At 37.6% G+C, this 27476-nt stretch overlaps 1 protein-coding gene and 1 pseudogene across 1 annotated transcript in view; one reads left to right on the forward strand and one right to left on the reverse strand.

Annotated features, from left to right (window-relative positions):
* Positions 1-4587: 4587 nt before the first annotated feature.
* On the reverse strand, positions 4588-8829 carry LOC123831064 (annotated as a pseudogene).
* Positions 8830-9729: 900 nt separating this feature from the next.
* Positions 9730-27476, forward strand: part of CFAP299 (cilia and flagella associated protein 299) — a 218775-nt gene continuing 201028 nt past the window's right edge. The window contains exons 1-3 of the mRNA XM_045857707.1: positions 9730-9836; positions 15555-15726; positions 27067-27221. Of these exons, the coding sequence (XP_045713663.1) occupies positions 9730-9836; positions 15555-15726; positions 27067-27221 (434 nt within the window). The remainder of the gene's footprint in view (positions 9837-15554; positions 15727-27066; positions 27222-27476) is intronic.

Genomic DNA, 27476 nt, shown 5'->3' on the forward strand with positions numbered 1-27476 from the left:
AATGATTTCTGAAGCAATAATCACATACTTATAATATTAAATATTCAGCCTTTCAACATAGGTTTTCCAGTTATACTTGTGAAAAATAAGGAAATATTTTTGACTGTTTTCCAAAGAGAACTTCATTTGGTCTGGATGAATAAACATCCAATATACTTCCAAAATGCATATTCAAACTTCAGTTTATCACTTACTAGCATTGTGAAGTTAATAGTTGAAAAGGTCAGGGGATGTGAAATAGGAGAACAAATTCTTCAGACATTTTTCTTTTCTAACAGGTGCACCCCATCCATAGAAACAGTTGGTGTAACCCTTATATATTTTTTGTTGATATCTCAGTACAAAATACTATTTTCAGAAAGTATTATCTTGCCAATGAATTATACACTTCCATCCTATCACTCTTGCTCAGCTATGAAAATAATCTTAGGGCATGGCACCAGAATCCTGAAGAGCCGGTGCAAGAGCCAGTTCTGTTTGCCTCTTGTCCCTCTTTGGCCTCTGAGCCATTCTACTTAATAAATCTGAAAAAAATGTATTAGTCACAGTGGTTTTGGATTCTGCTTTCCTAAAGCTTTGTTCTGAGTGAGCTGTTTCACGTCTGAACTAAAATTTCCCTGCTCTTCGCCATCTTTCACCCTGGGCTTTTGCAGACGTAAAATGTCAAAGTATCAAGCAGATGGAATTACATTTGGAACATCAGTTTGGTGGGGAGTGATTCCATGCTTTCAGCAGATCAGTGGTTGTATTATTTTAAAAAACAGTGAACTGTTAATAAAAGACTCTTTGAAGCCAGTTCCCTGTCTCAAGTAACTAATGTATTTAGATAAAATATTTTCTCCTACAAAATAAAATTGGCATAGGTCATTGACTGAAATACATAGGAAGTTATAGTAAGTCAGATTTTTGTCTAATTCCTTGAAAAAAAGGGGTTTTAGGTATACTTGGATATGCCTCAGTACTCTGTATGTGTGTGTGTCTGTGCTAACAAAACTAAAACACTCCTAAGCCCATCAGAGCAGAAGGTTAGAATGGCTTCCTTTTTGGCAGGGACCCTTTTGTTATATCCCTTGAAAGAACTGGCAATATGGTTCCCTTACAAAGTTTACAGAAATGCATTTCCATGACTGGAAGTGTTTTTTTTTTTTTGCTTTCTCCCCTCCCTTTACATATTAGAGTTGGACCTACATCACTATGATTATGTCTTCATGCTAATCTGGGTAGGGGGAATGTGAGGATGAGTACTGCAAAAACAGCTGACCAGGGGTCAGGAGTCCTTCCAGCTTCTAACACTTGTTCTGTCAGTATCTGTGGCTTTGGGTTGTTCAGCAAAGATTTATATGTACATAGTATACAATGTACTAACTAGATTTCTCCACTTGGATTTCAGTTTCCTCATCTGTAAAATAAAATATGTCCTTTAAACTGTAAACTCAATTATTCTCCTATGATCCAGAGAGCAGATGCTAACACTGTTGTCCTTTCTTCCAAAGAAGTCAGAGATTTTACCCACATCTGCACTTAATACAATACTTTCTCACTCGCTGAGATGTTACCTGTTTTTCTACATGGCATATTAATAAAGTCTCCTATGCCTTGAATTGAAAAACACTTTCAATGGAAGTTCCATGTATGTATACAGTACTACAGTAAAGGTCACTGGTGGAAATATGACATTGGGGAACTTACAGTATGGTGTCATAAATTCAAAATGGCTGAAAACTCCTTCCAATTTGAAAATGAGACGATAAGATATTTTGTTATTCTTGGGATACTTAAATTCTAGTCCATCTGCTCTTTTTTCATCCTCTTTTGAAGAAAAAAAACAACCAAATACACACAAGGAACAATGTGGTTGTAGCCCAGTAAGGCTGGCAATGTTCTCGGTCACATCAGGGGACACAGGTCATTGTGTGAGCTGCTCTCTGGTGCTTCAGCCGTGCTAGGGTCAGTCTGCTTCCTCGTGCTGGGCAGGGAGAAAGAGGCTGAAGCATGGCCTCATGTTTTTTAAGTGGATCTTCCTCTCCTGCACTGACCCTCCCAATTTATTTGGGAAGTTAAGTGGTCAAACGAACAAGGCTACCTGGATCTGATCCTTTCCTTTTAGACTAGATTTTGGGTACCTGGGATTCCAGAATTTCCTGTTAATAAAGCCCCCACACTGCAGGTGTATGGATCTGGCCTGAGTGGTGATCAGTCCAGATTAAACTTTTGGGCCTGGGGTGCTCACACAGGTGGGCGGCATCAAGGATGAGAGGAGAAGAGAGAGTGGGTTCCAGGCTGTGCAAATATTGGGGGTGGACCTGGGAGTAGGTATTGACTCTTCTTTAGAAGACATCCTCTTGTATGTTTCCATGGCTGCTCACTCTGTTCTGTAAGAAGGATGTATTTTCAGAACAATTTAACTGTAACCCTGGGCAAGATGGTAAAGTTGGTTAAGATCTCTTTTTGGTCTCCTCTGCTCCCTCTTTATGCATCTCTCAGTCATGTTGGTGATTCCCAGTAACACCCCAGTCACACCCCAGTCACACCAGGCCCCCATGTTTAGCCCCAGTTGCTCTGATTTCCAATCACAACAGGTTACCTCCCCTGTCCTGGGCACTCTCTTTTGATTCATCTCATCCCTCCCTACCCCAAATCAGCAGGTCTAAGTCCTAAGTCCTCTTTTTCTCCCCAGGAAGTGCTGTGCTATAGTAACTAGCTTAATGAATTAATTAAATGCATCTTTGATGATCCATTTGCTGTGTTTCTTTACTCAAGCAACAAAAGGCTTAATTTTGTTAAAATTTACCTCTGCTCAGAAAGCATTTATAAGGAAAACAACCTCTACAGTGAAACAAAAACTCAGAACATTCAAGGTTTTAGGAAGAAAAAACCCCTGGTGAGGATCAGTTTGGATACGGTTTCCTATGTGTTTACTTGGATTTCTATCATTTTGGTTAGTTTCCGTCCCTTCTGTTACCTTCATCCCTGGGCCAGTCTCCTCTTCTGTGCATACAATCTCTGGTCCTGAGTGAGGAGGCAAACTTTTAAAAAAAAATACTTTTCTTCTGTTTCAAAATACTAAGTAGAATAAAAGGGAGATAAACTGATTAGAAGAAACAAAAATCTTGTTTACCAAGCACCATCTCTTCTTCTATAACACAATTGGTGAAGTCTTGGGGAAACTTGAGTTCTCAGTAATCTGTAGGAAAACAATTATTTCAATAGGAAAAGGTAGGAGTGGAGGGTAGAAAGATTCAGATTCAAAACAGCCAAGTTATTTTAAGCAGCAACGCTAATGATCCTTGGCTGGCATTTCAGGTAAGCTGCCAGGGGAGTTTTTGCAGACAGGCTTGATGCCCTTCAAACCACACCCTATCATATCCTTCACCTGTGAGTAAAGCTGTTCCTGCAGGACTTCCTTGGCAGACACTGAAGCAGCAGCCATTGGATCCTGCTTTCAGGCGGTGGAGCTGCAAGCAGCAGCGCCACCCACAGGAGGTTGGTTAAATGCATTACTCAGGGAAAGAAAACGTAGAATAAAAATCGGTCTCCAGGCCAGAGCAATGGCCAAGGTCATAACTGGGAAAGTAAGGTAACATATAGGGCAGAAAAAAAAAGTTAGATGGTAAGTGGAAGAATGAAAAACTTTAGCAGCAGTGGAAATGCCAGATACTGGTTGGGACATGGTGTATAGTTCAGGACAATAGGTTCTGGACCAAGAACCTGAACAGGGATTGGAAGCCAGCTGTCATCTGATGTCCTGGGCAGAGAACTCATGGACTGAAGAGCTCCTGACTTAAAATGAAGAGCAGTAAAGATGGATCCTGTTTCATGTGGCTCATTTCTCTCAATTAACCTCACGGTTTAATTATGACTTGAAGGAAGTTGTAATTTATCATCATCTCTCAATAGAGAAAGTAAGATACAAAGGAGTTATAGGATTTGATTATGGTTTCCGATTAAATAAACAAAATTGGACCTTGATTTATCTAAAACCTCAATTAGCACTACATCTATTAAATGTTGGCTTTTCAGGAAAATTGTCTTACATAATTTTTCTTAATCTACCAGAAGGTTTAATTACTTTGTTCTGTTAGTATCTGAAGACTTACATAGAAATTACACTCACCTAAAAAATTCTATTAATTAAGATTGATTAGCATGTGGAGGCAAAATTAGTTATGTAATCATGTATATTATAGTGGTCAATAAATTTCCATAAAAATAATATAATTCTTCACTCTTGAATAATTATGCAGGCCAAACTTTTAGAAATGGTAGGAGTTTTAATTCTTTATTTAAATTACTTAGCATATTTTCAGGCTGTTTAAAATTAAAAATCAGATTGCCCACTGTGTATTAGTAATTATTTGGAAACACTGAGTGATTTTAGTTAATTGGAATGATTGCCAATAGTTACACTGCTCTTGATAGCTGCCCCTGCAATAATGCTTCAAAGCAAACAATACATTTTTAATCAAAGTAAGGGACAGTATTCTTTTTTTATGTTTTAAATTTTTAATTTTATTTCTTATTTTTTAGAGTGTATAAATTTACTGAGTAAAAGTGAAATTAATGTCAGACATATTAAATTTTGCTTGCTTAATATTTGGCTGCTGTTCCTTTGCAGCAGAGCTGAGTGAAGAGAAGACACAGGGATGCTGTCATGGGGACGCTGAACAAGAACAATCTTCCATTAATTATAAAACAGGCATCACACAGCAGTGCCAGTCTGCTAACAAAAGCAGAGGGAAGCGAAGTTTCATGAACAAGGATGAAACCAAAGCAAGCACGGACTTCCAAGAGAAGAGAGGGCCAGAGCATGTGGAAAACAAGTAGCAACAGGGGCCAAGTAAAGAGCCGAGAGTGGTCAGATCTGCTGGTTCTTTTGGGAAACACAGTGGCCATGTCTAGCTTTTGGGTGGCGAGACTTGTTCTCAGGTGTTCTTTTTCACAGTAGATTTGATCTTACATGAGGAAATGGCCCTTCTGTTTCAGGTTCATGCCACACTGGCACACATGTAACACTCAGGGTGGCAGTGATCGTCACACAGCTGCACAAACACACCAGCAATGCTGGTGCCATGTTTGTCACATGTGGGCACAATCGATGCAGCCACTTTGGTGACTGGACCCTTAATGCTTCTGAATCCCAAGGGCTTATTGTGGTCTCCTTTCTCCTTAGACTCCAGGATTTCTACAAAACCAGGAATGAAGTGGACTGTTTTGGGGGCTCATTTAGCTCCTGTTTCTCCTAAAGCATCTTGTACTTCAGTTTGTTTGTTGATCATGAGTTCACTTGGAGACTGAGAATGCTCTAAGGCTGGGGTGTCAAACTCATTTTCACCGGAGGCCACATTGGCCTCACAGTTGCCTTCAAAGGGCCAAATGTAATTTTAGGACTGTATAAATGTAACTACTGCTTAACAGTTAAGTGAGAACTGGACGCTGCCACCAGGTAGAAACAAGGTGCCCCGCAGATAAAACAAGGTGACAGGCCGGATTCGGCCTGAGGGCCGTGTCTTTGTCACCTGTGCAAGGCTTATCTCTGGTCCACTGGGCTGCCTTCTTTGACTCCGTGGGTCCATAGAAGTCAAAGCTGTTTTCAGAGGAGTGAAGGTCAGAGGGATTGTTGTCCTGGTTGGTGACAACCCCAGCGGCAGAGCTGGAGGCAGGCCAGGAGGTGAAGGGTCCTGCATGTGTCCAGCACCCCTTGTGGTTCAGAGGCTCAATTAATCAGGGACAGTATTCTTAAACTACATTTTCTGAAAGGAAAAATCAGGAGCTTACTCTATTCTATATAGAGTATATAGTGCACTCTTCTGGAATATGTAATCTACTAGGAAACCTTATGAAGGAACATGGAGTAAAAACCTGTTTTGCCAAACAAACAAAATATAGTGAGACACTGAACAAAGGCACTGGAATAGAGGACAGGCTGACAGTGACCAGAGGGGAGAGAACAGGGAATTTCAAGGGAGAATGGGAAGGGTTTACAGGAACAAATATAAAGGACACATGGATAAAAACTAGGGGCGTTGGAAATGGGAGGCAGGTGAGGAGGGATGGGTGGGTGGGCTGAAATGGGAATAAAAGGCAGAAAACTGTACTTGAACAATGACTAAAATTTAAAAAAAAAACCCTGTTTTGCTCCCTAGAGTGGTCAATATGAAAGGTTCTCAGAGTACTTTGCAATACATTTTTATTATCAGCCCTTTATAAAACCCCTCAAAATCCAATAATGGACTCATAAATAGTAAATGGAAAGGTGGAAGACTAGAAACATGGTGCATTATACATGGTGTCATAAACAGAGATATAAGCTATCATTATTAATGCATTTGGTAATTGATAAGCATGCATTAGAGCCATATTTTAAAGTTTTGGTTAAACAAATACTTTAATTTTACAGACTTATATTTCAGTCCCTTTGCCACCCTCACCTCCTGTGTCTCAGTGTTGTATAATGCCAATCAGAGACACCAGCACTGATGTTAGTGTCTGAAAATAGCAATGATTTAGAAAAAGATAGATGTGGTTGGAATACTCATATGATGGCAGATATTCTGAATGGGCATGGAAAAGAGGTTTTCCGAATAACCTTTAAATGGAAAGGTAGAAAGAATCTGGAAAATAAAAAATGTTAATGAGGCCCTGATAGAAAACATAAGAACTGGGGACTCTTTGATACGGTCACACAAGTACACATTTCTGTTGTGTTCATTACAGTAAGTTTACATCTAAAATGCCTACTGCTGAGACACAATAGTTGCCACAAACATCCACTCTTGGTCATAGTAATCGGTATTTTGGGGTTCCTTTGGCTAATATTAACCACATCATTTTGACAAGTGGCAATAGTGTCCATTTATAAGAGCTTTTCATTTTTTTTCATAAATATACTCTAGGATGTTAATTTATTTATTGTTAAGGTTATGTGTCTGGGGTTAGCTTTAGTGATGTCTGAATTTTCTTAAAAATAGTATCCACCTTATCTGTTTTTATATTTAAAAATTAAAACTGTTGTGTAGACATCGATGTATTGGGTGGAAGGCCAGGAGCAGTGGTGGAGGTGGTTAAAGGGGAGGGAAGGTAAAAGTTTAGAACAGGGAAGAAGCTGTGAAAGAAGACTTTTTTTAAACAAGAAAACAGACACAATAAGACAATATGAGTGTTACTTAGCACGTAGAGATTAGTGTCCATAAAATAATTTAGTACAATATGCCTTTTTTCCCCAGCAAAGAGCATTATAGAGGAATAATTCTAGCCTTTCCGTCTATTCGGAGACTTCTTTAGGTTAAACCCAAACACTTAGTGAACATATATGGTGTAAAAGAATGTCATAGCCCTGGCGGAGTGGCTCGGTTGGAGCATCATTCTGAGCACCAAAAGTTTGCACGTTTGATACGGTTGCAGGTTTGATCCCCTGGTAGAGGTGCATACAGGAGACAACTGATCAAAGTTTCTCTTTCACATTGATGTCTCTTTCTCTCTCTCTCTCTCCTTTCCTCTATAAAATTAATGAACATATCCTCGAGTGAAGGTAAAAGGAAAGAATATCATAGAATTTTGAAGCTAGATGTGATGTCAAGGTCATTCAGTCCTATCTCATTCTTTTAGAAAAAGCAAAATTATTTTCTGATTTCTTAAAATAGAACATTTGTGCATTCTTTCGAAATCTGTCCTTTATACCGGGAATCAATTTTTCACACCTATATTCTACTCTGTACACTGTAACTATTTTTTTATTATAGCTCCTATAAAATTTTATGTTTCTTATTTATTTACAAATGTGTTTCCCAAAATCTGCTTAGTTCATTGCCTTTTCTTTCACTCAGCCAACTACCTGTTCAGGCCTTTTATTTCCCTCACTAAATTATAATATCCTTGAAGATAGACATGACCAGGCTTTATTTATTTTATCTGTAGCACTTTCAGGGCCTGGCACTGTGACTGACCTGGTTATGTTAAATTATTGCTGAGTGAATAAGTTTTGCTTTTGCTTTGATAAGTAAAAGTCAGAGGGAATGATGGATTAAACATTCTTTATTGCAATTATTGTGATTAATTTATCTGTAATCAGAGGAACGTTTGATATCCTGGAGTAGTAAAGTCAAGTACAATGACTGAATTAGCTCTTAATGGAATTAGTATCCCTTCCTTTAATGTTTTTTTTCTACACAGTCTAGTATTTTTTTCCACTTTTCCGTATTGACTTGGTTGTGACTGGGACTGTATTATTACCATGGCTGCAAAAATACTTGAGTACCTGATAAGCTCTGACATTGCTATGCAGAGTCTAGAAAGAAGATGTTGGTTTAAAATAGATCAAACCTCTTCTTTTAGGAATTCCACAGAGGTCACTGTGTATTTTGGATGGGCTAAATATACCCCTTCAGAGAGGCAGTGTGTTTCCACCTTTTCTCTGGGGCTTTAAAGATGTCACTTTTTATCTTCTCCTGAAATGTTATCTGAATTTTTTAATCTTCAAGTCGGTGCCTCATTATTTGAGTTTATTAAGTACCAGTAAGGTTTCATTAAACACAACCACATTGTTGTATATCTTATATAGAGCAGGCAATATTTACTCTGAAATCCTTCTGAATCCAACTCGGGGGTAAAACATGTGTATTGAACTTGAAATCAGTTCCACCTCTGTAAAATTCCTTCCCAAACATTTCTTGAATCAATACTCTTACAACTGTTCTTAAATTCACAGGACTTTTAACATGGCTTATAAGGCCCTTCATGGTCTGCCTCTCCTCTGATACCCTCTCTCTCACAGATTACCTGCTCCCACCACACTGGACTGCTTTCAGTTTTCAAAGAAGCCACTGCCACCATCTCTTTTACTACTGGGGGAAGGGAGGGATGGAGGGAAGGAAGGAGTGGGGGAGGGAGAGAGAGAAAGAGAGGGAGAGAACAGGAAAGGGAGGGGAGGGAGCAAAGGAGGGGGGAAAGGAGAGGAAGAGAGAGAGGGGAGAAAAATTTGTATTGTAGTAGAGAGAAGGGAAAATAAAATCTTAGAAGGAGGCAGAGAACACCTCTGTATATAATAAATGCCTAAGAGTTGCCAAAACTCTTCTTTTGAAACAAAAGAGAACAAGTAAAGTATTGGTTTGTAAGTTACATATTTGATTGCAGAATATCTAACCTGAATTTTAAGGTCTTCCAGCCTCCTCTCCAGTCACTTACTGCTCTGAGGATAATCTTTCTGAAGTACAGTTCTGATGATCAGTTCTTTACAAACACTCTTTTTTGTTTGCCTTTCCTTGGAGAAATGGTAAAGTTTCTTAAATTGACAAATCACACCCTGCACTGTAATCAAATTTACCTGGTGACTCTTTCCTGGACCTCGGGTTTCCCTGAATCTTGTTTTCTTGTTTTGGAACTTTAGCACAAGTGATCCATTGACTTGGACATTTATTCAGAGCCCCAGGGAGCCCTGTCTCAATGGTGCATATTGACTATAAAGGCCATGTTATCTTTTAAACTTCCTTTGAATTCCTCCCGTTTGAACTGATTTTTAGCTGCCCTGAGTTTGTATGGTGCTCTGTCTTGTGTTATTATTATATTAGTAAAGTACTTTTCTAAAATGTAGGTGATAAAATTTAGGTATCTCTATATTCTTCACACTAAGTGTAGTGCATTTTACCAAGTAGTTTCCAAAATGAATGAGTGAAACAGATAGGAAGTTGTTTTATTTAGCAAATACTCTTGAGGACCCACTATGTGTCAGGTACCATGTCGGATGCTGGAAATACAGTGCTGAACAAGGATGATAACATCTCTGCCCTCACGTGCACAGACACTAACACGGAATTAGACATTTTCCAAATACTTGATCATAAGTGAGATGTTCTTAATAGTTTGGAGGGAATAGGAAGTGTTCTGGAAATATGTAAGAGAAGATTAAGTACTATATCTCTATTTATAATAGGGAACTCTAGGTGCAAAAGAGTGTGTGTTGCCAAAGAACGTTCTAGGTAGAGGCAACAGCATGTTTTAAAATCTAGTGGTGATAGAGATGGTGGCTTCCTGGAAACTGAAAGCAGTCCAGAGTGGCTGGAGCATGTAATCTGTGAGATGCAGGCTGCCAGAGGAAGAGTCAGAATGGGAAGGGCCTTATAAGCCATGTTAAAAAGGAGAAGGAGAAGGGGAAGGAGAAAAAGTTATTCCAAGCATGGTGGAAGGCCAGTGGGGGTATTCAGCCGAGTGGCGTGAAGCTGGACCAGTGTTTCAGACAATCACTCTGACTGCATTGTGAAGAGTGGAGTGCAGAGGTGTCCAAGACTTGTAAGGAAACCAGAAAAGTGGCTAATTTTGGAGTCTAGATGTCAGTCTCTGGCTTAGGCAAAGGTGCAATGGATATAAGATTGGGAAGAATTGAAGCCTTTAAGGAAAGTACTTGGAAGACTGAATGAAATAACAGGCCATATTTTTCAGGGATGAAGGAGAGGCAGAGATCCAGACTGGCTTCCAGGTCTCTGCCATGAACCAGCTAGAGCAGGGCACACCTTATGCTGAGAGAGGGAACACTGGGGGAGGAGCAGGCTAGGGAGCAGGGGAGATAAAAAAATCAATTTTATATGTTATACCTCCAGTGGTGTCTGATAGGTGGATTTGGGGTCTGATGCTTAGGAGAACAACCTGGTTAATTTTATAGATTGGAAATCATATGCACATAGGACATAAGTAAAGTTATGAATGTGGATAGTATCTCAAAGTAAGAAAGTGTAGAGGCAGAAAAGGTCTAGGAGAGAACCCCAAGACCCTAACTCTTAAAAGCTAGCTAAGCAGAAGAGGAGCCAACAAAGACCACTGAGGAAAAAAAAAAACAGCCGATGAAACACCACCCAACCAGTGAACCAACCAACCAACAAATCTCGGGACAAAATAATGTGATGGAAGCAAGGAGAGAGTTTTGAAGAGAAGGAAATTGTCACAGGGTCAAACACCCCTGAGAGTCAGGCAGTGTGAAGGACAGAAAAAGGTCTACTGACCTTAATGGCAAGAAGGTCATAATTGACTTTGGTGAACAGCCTCAGTGGAACAGAGTGTAAAACTAGGTTGGAATGTGTTGGGCATCAAGTGGAAGGTAAGGAAATGCAGATGCTGACTGTAGGTAACTCTTTCCATAAGCTTTGCTGGGGAGGGTGGAAGAGCCTATGGCTGAAGTAAGCTATGGACTGAGGAACATTTGTTTGGGGCTTTCTTTGCTTGTTTTTAAAATCAGAAAGAAGGTGGGGAGGAGAGAGAGTAGAGAAAAGAAGAGAAGAGAAGACATAAATTCATGTTGTAGTAGAGAGACGGGATAATCAAATCCTGAGAAGGAAGGAGAGAAGCTTCTGTGTTGAATAAATGTCTAACAGGAGGTAAAATTCTTCCTTTGAAACAAAAGAGAAGTAAAGGGTTGATATGGAAATTATATATTTGACCACAGAATATCAGACCTGATTACTTTTACTTCCTTTGTGGAGTAGGGGTTAAAATTATTTGCTTTGAGACAGGAGGATATAGGGTTAAAGAGAGAAGAAAAGGTAGGAAAAGTCATTATACAAAATAAGAGTGAATTAAAGGAAAAACACTTAGTAAGCTGTGGGGCAGTGCTGGGCTGCTATTCCAAACTGGCAGCTCCACGTTGATAGTGGTGGCTGTCTTTTCATGTGTGATGTTTTCTGAGTGTTGGGCCCATCAGGAGAAGTGGTGTTTTAGGGTAGAGCCTGATTTCCATGTGGACAAAGAGGTTCAGGAAATTTACAGTGAAATTTTAAGAAAAACCTTACAGAGCCACTGGGAGGGCCCAAGTTTTGCACTGGTCAAAAGAGGTGGTTGTGGCTATTATATGCATCCTCTACCGCGTTTTCAACCTTTAGCATCTGCTGACACCTGCCAACCTTACTCCTGGGAGCAGTTCCATCTTATACTTGTGCTTCTTCTGGATCCTTCTTCATACACGTCAGATACAGAAGAAGATTTCATGAGTTGACACATGAACTCATGTGTCTCTATGACGGAGAAGCTGTGGAACCAGAACTGGAGCACCTTGGAATAACTGAGACAGTGTGGAAGTCCAGTGATCTTATCACAATAAACAGCTTAAGTACATTCAGTGTCATCATTATTACGAAGCACAAAAGAGCTCTCCTTGGCTGCTGATTAAGCAATAGTCCTCATCTGCAATCCTCAGAAACTTAGTAAGGAATTGGGCAACATCAGAGACAAATCTCTAATCTTACTGGACTGCACATATGTTTTTCTTTCTTACAATGTGGTAATGTATTATTAAGTCCATTTTAATGGAGCCTCAAGTTCTTACTCAGAGTATCAAGCATCTTATTAACATAATAAGCAAGGCATTCCCCTTCCTATCATGTCAGCAGTACCAAAAATATGTTTCCTACTGACTTCCCTGGATATCATGTACATTGTTTACTGTTTGGAAATAGAAAGTGTAGAGATTACTTTGAAATTATTTTATGTACTTTCACCAGGTAAGTACAGTATAAAAGCTTATTGATTTCAAAGAGATGCTTGTGCTTAGATTTTCCTACATTCCTGTGACCTTTATTTTTACATGGTACCTTGTTTTCACTCAGTCACTAAGCTAAATATGGCATATATTTGTTATTCCTACATAGCGTACGTTTCTTCTCTCTCACATTTTGTAGTTTTGTTGTGAATGTACATAGTATATTCTGGTCCTTTTGAAAACAATGGAATTTCTTGGGCGATCTGGTGCTAAATGCCAGGTTTCCATCTTAAAAAATCCTGGGTAAGTAGGAATATATCCAGAATAAAGTATTTCTGGAGCACAACAAAGACTTTGAAATAGGAAACAGAGACTTACTGAAGCTCATTACTTTCTTCGTTGCCCTTCTTTCATGTAATTTCTCAGACACAGGTCTGAAAATGGTTTTGAACTTAAAGTAAAAAAAAAAAAAAGACAATTGAATTAGGCCTCTTACCACTCAAGTCTTTCTGTGAGGAACAAGTCTAAACTTATAAATTTTTTAATTTCAATATTTATAGAAAAACTGATTTGTTGAAAATCACTGTGTTTTTAGTTGGAAGGTGTTACTAGACTAAAAATATTTTGTGATTATTTAACTTTAGATACTTTAGAGATTATTTCATCAAGGATCAGTTGACCAAATGGTAAATTTACTGAGGTTTCCACTGAAAGTGCAGTCACAATGGGTCACAATAGAATGAAATACAGGCTAACAATGACCTAACATTTTACTAACACGTGGGTCCTTGAATCAAAGTGTTATAGTTCAATGGGCCCAATGAGTCCCTAGATGCTTTCCTGTTTCTTAAAAGCCATGAAATCTTGGTGGATGAGAACTAAAAAGCAAATATAATGAGTGCTAATATTTAGTAGTGAGATACTTTTTTTCAGTAGTACATAATCAGAAAAGTCATTTTCATTGTATTCCTCTCTTATTCAAGAGTATAATTATTACATTTTGCAAACCCTTCAGCCTAGCCTTCAAAATCCTTTTCCCAGTTCTCCTCCCCTAGTCGGCTTCCTTTCTTCTGCTCTCTTTCCTGGGTCCCTCACAACTGTGGAAATAATGAGCGCTTTCCTGTACACAGGCCCTCGTCTTCCTTGCCTCCACATCTCATGATACACCATTTTGATTCTTTCTTTCCTGCCAATCCATGTTTCCATTCGCAATTTGACATATTTTTTCTAATAAAAGCCAACTTTCATAATTAATTGGATCTGGCTCTTCAAACCTCTATTTATCTCTGCTTGCTCTTCGTGGAAAATTGGAAGTAGTAAGCCATGTTGCTATTTTCTTTTCTTTTCTTTTCTTTTTTTTTTTTACCTTTAAGACTTTGGCCAATATATTTAGGCTCATTCTGTCTATTTTGAGAATAATGCTTATGCTACTTTCCTAGTCGATTTGTCATTATGATTAAATAAGATAATACATGTAAAGTATTTAGAATAGGGCTAAAACATGGTAAAGAACACATATTATCATACTAAAGCAAATATTTGTATTTTCTGTACTTACTAAGTGACTGAGACTTTTCTAAGTCCTTTTGTGTACTCAATTCACCCAGTTTCAGGAGGGACTTACAGATACCCTTTACATAAGAGAGAATACTGAGACATATGTCCCTTATCAGTTAGAATAGCCTAAAATGAATTAAATGAAAAAATGAATTAAATCAAAAAATGAATTTCTTCTCATTCTTGAGCTGCTTGGATTTCATATTTTTTAGATATTAGATGACATCAAATTGTTGGTGGATGTTAATTTTAGCACAAATGCTAAGGATATAATCTATTGTTGGCACTAGGGACAGTGCCTGGCATACAGAAGGCACTCAATAAATGTTTTTGTTGTTGTTGTCGTGTTATGAATGTCCAGGGTTTCTCTCTCCTTTCTTTCCCTTCACCCAAATTCAATGATTAAATTGCATTTTAAAACAATGCCCAAAATGCCCTTTAAATTTTTTCAGAATATATTTATTAATTAAGAAACAAGTCAGTGATATCCTAGAGATTGAGTCTATATCACTTTGTACATTTGTGACATTCTAATTTTTGAGGTGGCCTCTTTAAGGGAAAGCTAACTATATGGGAAGTATCTTACCAGATGATTTCACTGGAAGAAAACTTTTTTGATCATATGTGAAAATTTTCAAAATTAATTCAGTAAGAACTTACCAGATTGCATTTACCACAGACTCTACATTGTAATATGTGTTACTTTTGAGGATGATTTGAAGACTACTAAATCCAAAAAATGAATTCTAAAAAGTTTTGCCACCTGCCATGTTAGATTACTTTAATTTTTGTTTTTAAAATGCAGAACTTTGTTCTAGAGGAAAAGTTTTTAGTGTAGAACTTTGCTTTCTAAGTTTCCACATATATTTTATCATTTACAAAAGGCAGGTTCAACAAGTCAAGCTCTTTCAATGTGTGCTTATTGAACTTAAAAAGTAAAAAGGTTTTTTTTTAAAATTATTATTTGTTTACTTTTAGAGAGTAGGGAAGGAAGGGAGAAAGGGAATAAAAAGTTTAAAAAACAAGCACTTGGGACCAAAAGAGGTCTTTAAAGATATTTTCTTTCAGTTTCTTTCCTCTGAAAAATTCATAAATTCTTCCTCATATTCAAACACTAGCAATAATTTGCCTTTAAGTTATCATTTTTCAAATAATTGGTTTTGGTCACAAGACCATTACCTGAGACTTCTGTTTTAAGATACTCTCCTACAAAAATGGACCTTCAGTCACCAGAGAAATAACTTTGATATTTCTGTCCTAAACATTGCTTTAGAACAAGATAAGAAAGTCTGATCTATAATATTTTGTCTACATATGGTGGCAACCTCATAATTTTAGATTTTGGATTGCAATTTGCATCTCTGCATGGCTCCAAATTTCACCCAATTGTGAGCCAGTTGACGGGTGTCAGTCCTGAACTTGGAGTGGGGAATATTTGAGACCGCGTTCCCAGGAGTAAGGCGGAAGCCCGAAACCGAAACAACACCTGGGGGCGGGAATAACTTCCAAAACTCGGCAACGGTTCCTAACCGATTGAAAGGAAAGAGGGGGTGGAACCCTCTGCTGTCGTCGCTAGGGACGCTTCCGCCGAGACTACTGCAATGGATCTGGAAGACGGCCTGACAGCTCTGGACAAGATAGTCACTCAGTTCAACACCTATGAAAATTACCTCGACTCGCAGATAACTGACGAGGACTTGTACTACCTAGAGGTAAGGTCAGCTGCGCGGCGAAGTGGCCACTGCCTTCCAGTCCTTGGGTCCCCCCCGCGTCTTGGGGTGTTTGCCCCCTGGCGGCGAAGGCCGGGCCTAGCAGTTTCCTGGCGGTAGAGGTGAATCACCGCATCCTTCCCATTCTGTGTTGCCCCAGGCAGTGCAGGATTTGGGCACCTACTATCTCACCCAGGGCAGAAACCAGTGAAGGCACTCGCAAGCCCGCTCGTTGGACAGCCTTGAGTTTCCATAGCTCAGCCTCACCAGTCACCTCCCCACCCACTCCCTTCCTCAAGCCATTCTCTTGTAACTGGTGGCTGAAATCCGAGGCCTGCTGAAACGGCTGTAACTCAGGTCTGACACTCTGTTTCTCCTTCCTTTGCCAGTCTTCATTAAAGAACAGAATGCTATTTTTTTTTCCGACGCAAGGGGCAACAATAACGGTACATCTGGTGATATACTGGGCATTTGGGTCCATACATTTCTACCTTACACTAGTTGATTCAGAAAGCCCTTTAATTACGGCTACCCAGGTCGTTGTGCCTGCATATTACTGATTCATGTTTATCGAGTTGATGATTCACAGACAATGTTGACAGTAAGAAAACAAAACAAATACCACCTGTCCCCCACCCCTGCCCCCAGCTTGCAATGCAGCAAAATCAGACACAAGGGTATTGACTACTGTCTTCTACCCAGCAATCATGCCCCTCCCTGCTTCTTAAAGGTGTGTGTGTGTGTGTGTGTGTGTGAGAGAGAGAGAGAGAGAGATAGATAGAAGGGGAAATTTTGTGTGTGTGTGTGTGTGTGTGTGTGTGTGTGTGTGTGAAGGGGGACTTGCTGGGAGGCTGGGAGGTGGGGTTAAAGCTCTTGTCTTCTCCAGGAAAACCAGGATGGGCCAGAAAACAATAGGCTACCCATCTTAAGAAGTGGGAGGTGAACCTTTTGGATCCCTGTAGCCCTCGTATATTCCCAAACCAGGCCAACTAAATGGGCACTGACCTGGAGATTCTGCTGTGTTGGAACAAAGCCAAAGAAGCCCAAACAGTCCCATTTCTCTTTAGGCCAGAGAGAGCAGCACCACCATGTGGTACCAAACCACACCTGAACCTGAGAAGGATTTGTGTACTGCGGCCAACTCCAAACTCCTCATCTACAACAACACGATTTTGCATTGTAATGGATTGAAATTTTTGGATTCCAAAGATCATGTGAAGTGCCATTTCAGTTAAATGTAGATTCTAAAAGTTGAACAGTGCTTAGTCTCCAAACATATTCATGTGCTGTACGTGAACTTAATGTTAATGAAATGGAAACATCTAATTCTAGTTTTATCTCTAATACAAATCAGTTGTGTGACCTTGTACAAATAGTTGGATGTTTTTGGAATTATCTGTTAAAAAAATAAACCCAGTTAGTATTTTCAACATAGCTTCTGACTTCAAAAACAAGATTTTTACACATTTTATACAGATAATATGTTTAAAGTCATAAAAGTGTGTTTTTTGCCTTGCATTTAAGTCACTGAGATGAAAGGAAAAAAGTAATGGTGCTAAACAATGTCTGCATCTAAATTTTTGAATGTATAAAAAGAATGAAATACAGACAATAAACACCTCAATAGAATAAAATTAACTTCATAGTGCATGTGGAAACTTGCCAAGCTTAAGCCTTAAGCCTAGTATCTTTAAGAAAGTTTTCATTTTTTTTAATGCAGAGTTTTTCATTTGAGAAGAGAATTAAAACATTAATGTTAATTAGGAGTGAGTAATTAATAATTTGTGTTCCATCAATCAGAACTTTAAGGTCTCCAAAATGGGAAGTGGTGACTATATTTGATACATTTTAAACTTGGTAATGATTTAGTTTATCTTATTGTACTTTTATAAAAAAAATAAGATGATTTATTTGAATGATATTATGGCAAGTATATATATTTTTTGGGTTGAGTAATGAAAATTAAGGGTCATTAGATCTGGGGAACTATATTCTCAAATACTTTCTGTGAATAGAGGTTAATTGCCTGTGTAGGTTGCAAGGAGACAAGTGGATTCCAAAAATTGTTTCCGTAATATGACTAGTATGGCAGGCCTGTGTCAGGGGTCATGGATCATGCTCTGTGAGGTGATTCTTACTCTTTTGTTTGGGGAGGGGTATTTGTAATTGACTTTGGTTTGAATGAAGCAAATTTTAAATGGTTAATGAGAGACAGCATATTATAGTTAGAAGACCCTAGGGTCATGAGATTTGGGTTCCAAATCTGTATTATTGTATTTTGAACCAGTTTGAAACTCCATTTATTCATCTGCAAAATGCAGTGGTTGGACTAGATTACACTGAATGGTTTTTATATTTGTAAACTTTTATGAATCACCTGTCCATCCATCTGTCCATTCATGCATCCATATAGTCGTCTAACTATGTATTTAATTAATAAACTTTTACCAAGTGGCTACAATAGTAAATATTGCCCTTATTGCCAGGAATTTAAGTAAGAATCAATTCTAGAGTTGATCTTAGTCACCTAACTTTAGTATAGTGCTTACAGCCCAACCTAAGTTTTATTTATTCAGTAGACATTTCACAAATATTTACTATCTTCCAGGTACTCTATTGTTTCATATATTGTTCTAATGCCAAATGTTTTCAACTAATTTCAATAGAAATTAGCACCAATAATTCACAATCAAAAAGACCACATTATTTTTTTGCTAAATTTATTCTCTACCCTTCTCTATCCTTATCTGTGCCCCTGATAGCTATCCTCTGAGGTCATTAACCAGACTCCTTTTGGCTTTGGGCTTGTTTCAGCCAATAGGAGATCAGAGGACTGGGATTGGGTAGAGGATTTATTACCTGTCGTCTTCCTCCTGGTTGTGGTTTGGACATGGCTGCATTTGTTAGGTTTGGCCAACTTCTCATGCCATCAGCTGGAATCACTCCCTGTTCTAGGAACTGTATCCTCTCCCATCTCCTTTCAGGCCTGATGGTGTCAGTGGTTTCCCACTGTTGCTAACCCCAGGACGCTTTACCATCCCACAGTGGTTTCCATGAATCCTGCCCACATCTTTGTAAATTACGCTTTATTGTTTTAATAATCTATTTTGAGTTTGCCTGCCACAACTCTGACCTCTATATTATCATTTAACATCTCAGGCCACTGTAAGTACACAGTTAGCATATGAATATAATAACTACAGTGCCTTTTAATATGATAACTGATTAGGAAGGAAGGGAAATTGGAGGAGGGAAAAAAACCCAAAACAAAGACTGACACCAGTTAACTATTTGATGCATTAGAGGGGGTTAAGGTGGTTAAGGAGGTTGAAAGAGGCTGTTCAGTCTATGTCTACCTTGCAAGCATTTTATTAAATAACTATAAACTACCAAAAGAAATTTATAACAGTATCTACAACTAGATTTATCTCTGCCTACCCAAATAACACTATTTGTTTTGGGAGTTAGTATCATCTTACCTAATTAAACCAATCCCCTAAAGCAACATACAGAAATACTTTAAAAGTTTTGACAACATTTTTGCACTGTGTTTCCCTAGATTCTTTCTTGGTGATTCTTCCCTATGAAATAAGCAGAGTACCTTCATGTCATTGTCTGTGACTGGAGAAGTGAAAGTCCTACTGAATTGCTTTTCTCAGATTAGAAATCAAGGGGTGATTTTAGAATTATTTAAAAATTTTCCCAATAAATGGATCCCAATTATGGCTAAATTATTTAGAGAGATTAGCGATGTGAAAGTTTTATTTAGAGATTATATTCCCATTATTAAGAAATGAAAAATTAGTAAATCGTACAAATATACAAATTCAATCTTTTGGATATAATTTTAAAATTATTTGGCAGGCATCGATGAAGTGTGATTCTAGGAAAACTTTAGTAACATAATTTACGGTGATTATACAACAAACCAACTAACAACCGACCATTGTAGTTGTCTTCCCATTATTTATTGCATCAAGGTACGGGGTAAATACTAGTTCCCTATGAACCAGCATCTTAATTCATGTACTTCAGAATTAGCTGTACACTTTTGTTTATTGAATAGGGAAAATTGGCACAAATTAGCTGCTCTCTGCTTAAGAGGCATCATATATTTTTCTTTTAGTAAGTTCACAGAGGGACTTCTCCCTTGGTAAACATAGGTAGTTTCCTCATGAACATGAATTCTGATGATTGCGGAATAAAACTAAACCAAGAATGCTACATCCATGATACTTTGAAACTTTATCATAATGATGAAAATAAAATTCTATGAGCCTAATGTCCTCAGTGTCTCAAGTAATCCCCTAAAATCTATATTCTATGCATATAAAGTGTGTTCCATTCAATTTTTATTTATATGGATTTCAAAAGCTACTGCTGGGAGGAGACAAGAAAGGAGGTAGGGAAAATCCCCAGGGGTGTGTGCAGAGTGAGACTGGATGCAGGCTGAAGACAGAGTGCCTGAGAACAACCATTGCTTTGGGCATGGGCATGGAGGTGGTGCTGACAGAGAAGGAGAAGGGAGGTCAGATAAAAGTATCAATTTCGTTCTGATAATGGATGGTGGTGATGGTTGCACATCAATATAAACTGTGCATTTAAAATGGTTAATTTTATGTTATGTATATTTTTTCATAATTAAAAAATAATTCACTGTCAACAACTTACCTTTAAGTGAGAATAACTTTGGTCTTAGACTTTGCATTCCCTATGCTGATTCCTAGAAGAAAATGGAGTAGTTTCTTTAAACTTCTTAGAAAACTTTATTTTGAACCTAGAAATCTGCATTTTAGATCTTCTGTTTGGCCCTTGAGATCTTTATTCTGTCCCACCCCATCCTGCTTTGTGCTCTGCACCCCAAGAGCTTGACTGCTGTTGGCTGCTTCAGCTGGGATCTCTTTCCCTTTGGCCTACTGGGTTCAGCCAATCAGAGGCACCAGCAAGAAGCTAGAAGCCAGGAGGAGAGAGAGGTTGGGTGTTTTTTTTTTTTTTTTTCAGACTTATTTGTACTGTACTCCAGGTTAGCAGGATATTTTCTTTTATCAAGCCGTAACGTCAGGTTCAGTAACTTTTTCTATAGCTACCTCCCTGGGTTTTATCTACTATTCCCTCCCCTTACATCATTTGGATTGGTTAATAACTGTTAATAGTTTACTGCCATCAACAGGTGTTAGCTGCAGGGTGCTTCATTGTCCCTCTTGGATTACTCTTAAACTGCCTATACTTTTATAAATTAACTTAGCCATTCAATTTGCTTTGATTACTCCGTTTGAGTGTATCATCTATTTCCTGCCTGGACTTTGACTAACAAACTAGAAAATCTAGCATTCAAATGGGAATGAAAAATACTCTTTTTTTTGAAAAATCAAGGACTCATAAAAATCCCTGTAGTTCTCTTCTAAATTCATAACTTGAGTAAATCTTTCTTATATTTTCATATAGATTTTCAAATTTCTTGCTATACACTTGTATATAGTTTTATTTATTGTTATGGCTCTTTTTGATTTCTAAAATTATTTGTGTATTCTTTCTTTTCCACCATCAGTCTTCTCAAATGTTATTTATTTTATTGGTCTTTTAAGAAAATAAGTTCTTGGCTTTCATTAAGTAATCAAAGCTTACTGGATTTTTATATTTTAATTGCTTATTTTATTCATTTTTTGTTGGTTTTATTAATTCTTTTCTTCTGTATTATTTGAATGTTATTTTGTTCTTTTTTCTCTGTTTTATTTAGTTGTTTATTTTCAAATTTTCTTTTTTTTTCTAGTAAATGCATCAATGCAGTGTTTTCCATGTACTCTATTAAGGTTTGATATGTAATTTTTTTTGTCAAAAAAGTTAACCTCTCTATGATAAAATGTGTCATAAATAAGTCAAAAGACAAGAAACTGTGTGAGAATAAATATTTGCAAAATGTATAATTAACTTGCTCTCTAGAATTTTGCTCTATAAATCAGTAAGAAATAGATAAAATTCAATAGAAAAATGAGCAACTATAACAAACAAATAATTCTTTTTTTTAAGATTTTATTTATTTATTTTTAGAGAGGGAAGGGAGGGAGAGAGAGAGAGAGAGAGAAACATCAATGTGCGGTTGCTGGGGGTTATGGCCTGCAACCCAGGCATGTACCCTGGCTGGGAATCGAACCTGGGACACTTTGGTTCCCAGCCCGCGCTCAATCCACTGAGCTACGCCAGCCAGGGCTAAACAAATAATTCTTATATGGGCACTAAAATTATCAATAATTATATAAGTTGCATGTATGTATGGCATAGTGGAAATCATTGATGGAAAGAGTTTTAAAAACCATGTAACTGTACCAATATTTTTCCCTTTTACAGCTTGCTAATCACCCAAGCCCTGAGCTCCTCCTTTTTTCCCTGCTAAGGCCTTGAGACAATTATATTTCTTATATTTCCTATTGGCACTAAAATGTCTTCTGGTGGCAAACACTTGGGTACCCAAAGCCTTATCTTCATTGCAGGTATCCAGAGGTGATAAATAACTTTTGCCTCTGCATTCCATGGTCTACACTGTACTCTTTACCACTGTAGACAAGGCTTTTAATGTCTTTAATAAGAGTAGAGAACTAGCCCTGGCTGGCATAGCTCAGTGGATTGAGCGCAGGCTGCAAACCCAAGTGTCACAGGTTCGATTCCCAGTCAGGGTACATACGTTGGTTACAGGCCATGACTTCCAGCAACGGCACATTGATGTTTCTCTCTCTCTCTCTCTTTCTCCCTCCTTTCTCTCTCTAAAAATAAATGAATAAAATCTTTTAAAAAAAGAGTAGAGAACTAAGTCCAGGTAAACATAGTTCAGACAATCCATCCTTACATTTTTATTCCTCTGGAATCATTACCAGTAGCTAATTGTGAATCATTCAGGGTTCAATCAGAGAAGTAGAATATACACATACACACACTTGTATGCACACACACACATATGTATGTGTGTGTGTGTGTCACAAGTATATAATTTTTTAGAGATTTGACCATATAAAATGAGAACTATTTAAACAGTCCATTAAAGCTGTTTATTTGGTATCTGGTGCTAGAGCTCTAAGACATTAGGACAGACAGCCAGGAAAGAAAGATACATAAGAAGTGGGGAAGCAAGGTCCAACTGAGATCTGAAAGGAAGAGTTAGAATTCTAAGGACAAACTGGAACTTGTATCAGGTGATCCACAGGAGAAGCTGGCACTTTCAGTCACAGAGTGGAACATGCACAGGCCCCTGGCCCAGCCATAGGGGAGGCTGAAGGTGAAGATCCTGCAAGAGCTAGAACAACATGGTTGCTCCTTCTCTTCTCCCTCCCCAATCTATTGCAAATGTCTCTTGTGGCCCAACCTAACCTGTAACTATCTGAGGAAGTAAATTATGGAAAACTAATTCTAACCTAGCTAAGTTAATGCAATAAAATGGACTATATCTGCCATGTTTTAATTTTCATAATGAGAATGATTTATATCCGATTTAATTACAATTAAAAAGAGAAGGATGTAATTTTAATTTTCTTAAATTATTTTATAGGACTTGTGTAATCCTGACATCAATTTAGAAAAGGATAGCATAAAATAAAAAGCTAAAGACTAATTTTATTTATGAACTGGATGAAAAGAAATGTAAAATGAATCCAGGATTATATTAAGAAATAGTAAATCAGAGTAAAAGTAGTGTGATTTGTCATGGGATGAACTCATGTCATTAATAAATTAAAAAAGAAAAATATCTATAGATGTGACAATAGCTATAGATACAGAAAAAAATAGGATAAAATTCTGAAGTCACTCATTTAACTTGATGAAGAGTATATAGCCAACTGTCATAGTATACTTTTTATCTAGTGGTTAACATCTTAGCATTTCAATCAGCTTAACTAGTACTCTTAATTTTTTATTGGCAGTCTGGCCAAAGCAATGCTACAATGAAAGAAAAGTGGCATAAGTATTTGGAAGGAGTCAGAATATTATTACTTATAAACATTATGATTACCACATAAATGCAAGAAAATTAACTGGAAACCTGTTAGAACAAGTTAGTGACTTTAGTAAAGAAATCTAAGATTGAGCTACAACAACTGCTCTCCATCAATAAACAACATAATAACAAATGATACAAATAAAAGTCAACTGACCTAAGTAGCCTGTAGGACAATGTCAAGGGTTCTAGTGGCCATAGACTCTTTTCCTTTTTTCTTCTCTGGATGAGAAACACCTAGGTGCCCAGGTTGCTGGATGCCTCTTGTCCTAGACTCCTCAATAAGGAATCTGGCTGAGACCACCCAACATGCTAACCCCAATTCTCCTCTACCCTCGAATCCACCCCCTCTCAGAGAAACAATGAGGAGGTGCTTGTCTCAGTGGCCCAGCCATGTGGGGGGAAATGGGCTCTAGCCCAAAGGCTGTGTGTGTGTTTGTTACAGCCTGAAGCCAGTACATGGAGTGAGCTGTGCAGATGCAGCTGCAAATCTGTAGCCTTCCAGGAATCCATAGGACTGGGGCATCGACCCTCTGGCTTCTAGCATGGAACTCACCTGAGAAGATCGAAAGCGGGAGAAACCCGAAGGTGCTGTGCCATTGCACATGCTTGGGTCCAGGTGTTCCTTCCAGCACCTGGTAGTGTCTAAAATTGTCCCAGTAGGGTATAGCCATGTATTCAGAACCAAGTCTTTTATTGCGCACTGGTGGGAGCCTACTTTTGCTGCATGTCTCACAGCTCCTGTAAAGTAATGAAGCCATCTCTTCAGGGCTGAGCCTTTCAGGGTTCAGTTTTGCATGATGCTGCCTTGTAGCTAAAACCCTCAAACATCTAGCATCCAAAAGTTAGTGACTCATGATCACATGAGGAAAAAAAAGCATTAACAATTAAAAAAGTATTACTGCCTTATTTATACAAAGCATACTGCAACTATCATGGCTAATCACTTGTTTTTACTAAGATGAACTGTTGCACTTAAAATTATTAGAGTCTGATAAAAAATGATAACATTTTCTTTGAACCCCTCCCCACAAAGTAAATATAATTCCAAAAGCATCAGAAGGAATAAAACATATTAGAAAAATTAATGGCTAAAATGTTTTCAAATTTGGTGAAAACCATAAATTCATAAGGCCAAGGAGTATAAAGAATTCCAAACATAATAAATGAATAAACACAAAGAAATCACTCCTATCTGAAAACCACTGAACACCAGTGATAAATAGAACATCTTAAAGGAATCTAAAGTAGAAGGCCACGTGTAGAATAAAACAAAAACGGGAAAGACTGAAGGCTCCTCACTGGAAATAAAACCAGCCATGAGACAATGGGGTGACATCTTGAAAGTGCTGAAATGTAAAAAGTCAGCCCGGAACACCACTAATCTAGCAAAAATGTCTCAAAAATTAAGATGAAATAAGTGGGTATTTGTTGAAAGAAAACAAAAGCCAAGATAATTTGTTGTTAGCAGACCTGAATGCTAAGAAATGTTAAAGTGTTCTACATAGAAGGATAATTGCGTACCAGGAGGAGACTTGGATCTACACAAAAGAATGAAAAGCCCCACAAATGCTAAGTATGTGAATCAATATAAATATTTTATTTCTTAGTTAATCTTTAAAGATAATTTCTAAACAGATAATGGGCCATTTCAACTGGAGAGATGATTCATGATTCGGCCAGTTAGGTCAATTAAATGAGGCAACCAACTTCAACTCTCTACTTGTTTTCTAAGTAGATCCTGTCATTTGTTGCAGTATGCATTAGTGTAGATGAGTGCAGAACTATCCAAATAATTCTGTTCAGCCCAGGTAAGGCACCACGAATGCATAATTCATTCTACATACAAAGTTAATACAGCAACTTTCTAATGGTCTTTGCTACATAAAATACTCTGTTGACCACAGCAATTTATGTTCTGCTAGAAGACTCTCAGAGGCTCAGAGAGCTAAGCTGAGACTTCTTCCGACATGCTCACTTTTGGTAATATATTTAAGAAAATTTACATGCAAATCATCTCACTTTTGTAAATCAAACCCACAATCATTTAAATCTCTTTTTAAAATTAAATCTTAATTCCACTAGGTGGAGACATTTGCCCAGTTTTGCGGTTCAGACTAAAGAGACCAGAGCTAGCAGTCCAGTAAGCCAGGGAACAAGTCAGAAAGAAGGCGCACAGCCTGGACAAGGCCTGCTGCTTCACATTATATTAGCTTGGCAAATAGAGCCACATTGCTACACGGTATTTGCTTTTAGTGTCTACCAAAGAAAAGCAGCAAGCTTTCTAGGTTGATAGTATAATTATTTTTTGGTTTTGTTCCAATAATTTTAACTTTAAACTAGCCACTATGGGTTCATTAGATTACTAACCATGCATCTTAAGTTTTCTCATTTAATCCTGTTTTATAGTTGTTGCATTCAACAGTTAGGTATTAAGTAAGGGTCTCTCTCTAATAATAATATATAGCACAGTTTCACTATATTTCAGATATTTTATATTTACTTAAGATGATAATATAAGGGTCATTATCACTATGTGCATATTTTTATGTGATACTTTAGTTTTTATATTAGTAACTTCAGGTAAATTGACACCTTCAGATGATTTGCATGTAAATTTTCTTAAATACATTACTAAAAGTGAGCATGTGGGAAAAAGTCAGATTATTTTTTGAATATAATTTTCAAATGACAAAAATGTGTGACACAATTCCTAAAGTAACTGAAATCTAAAAGGCTCAATGTATTGTGGGAAAACTTTTTTCAATTTGAAGCTTTTTATAGTCATCTTGAATTTCTACTTTTCTGTTTTTATTGGTGCCAACATTATATGGAAACAATATCTTTTTACTTAAACAGGAAATTCGTCTGCTCTTTATTTTGTGTTTGAAGTTATAATTCTCTGTGTCATCAGTTAATTTACTTCAAGGAAGTAAGTCTCTGAAATATTGAATTTTCTGACAACAGCCCAATTCTGTTTTTGTGTGATTGGTTTTTATAAAAGTCTTTCTTGTAGGAGTACAATTGTGTCTAACTTTATTGTTTTAAAGATTCTTTATTAATTATCTACAGCTGTTCTCATAAATTGATTTAAAACACAACAGACTTTTGTCTTCCAATCCCTTAGAGAAAATGTAGTGATTGATTTGTTTTTCATTTTACATCTGTGGGAAAGAGATGACAAATCAAATGCTTGTAATACAGTATTGTGAGAAAAATTCTAATTTTCATATCTAATAGACCTTGTATCATTTAAAAATGATAAATTTGATATTCCATTTAACACAATTATTCAGGATACATTGGGTAAAAGAAGTGTCTAATTCATCCACAAATCTAACAGTTGGTATTCTCTTCAGGATGAAGACCTGGCCCGCCAGCTGGTGGAGCTCGGCGGCCGAGGGACTGGCAAGGTGGTGAAACGGGGAGATTTTGAAGCAAGGAAGGCAACTATCATGGCTATAAGGAGGGCAGCTATAGAGGCTGCAAAGCTGGCTGAACGAACTCAGAAAAAGTGAGTGTCCGTGTTCCAAATCAAGATCTTATAGTATGTTGTAGAGCCCCTGGAAAAATTCATTTTGTTGGCACTGTTATAATTTAGAAACATTGACTATAGCCGGTCAAGGAGCTGGAGGAACTGTGGCATTCTTATGAGAAAACCACCTGCAACTTTGAGCTACTAAGCTGTGAAAAAATAATTTGATATTATTAGTTTTATGTATTTATATACTAAAAATATGAGTGACTTTTGCCTTAGAATTCTTTGTAC

This window comes from Phyllostomus hastatus, unplaced genomic scaffold (genome assembly GCF_019186645.2).
Source record: "Phyllostomus hastatus isolate PE091 unplaced genomic scaffold, TTU_PhHast_1.1 phas_scaffold_1674, whole genome shotgun sequence".
In the NCBI taxonomy this organism is placed as follows: domain Eukaryota; kingdom Metazoa; phylum Chordata; class Mammalia; order Chiroptera; family Phyllostomidae; genus Phyllostomus; species Phyllostomus hastatus.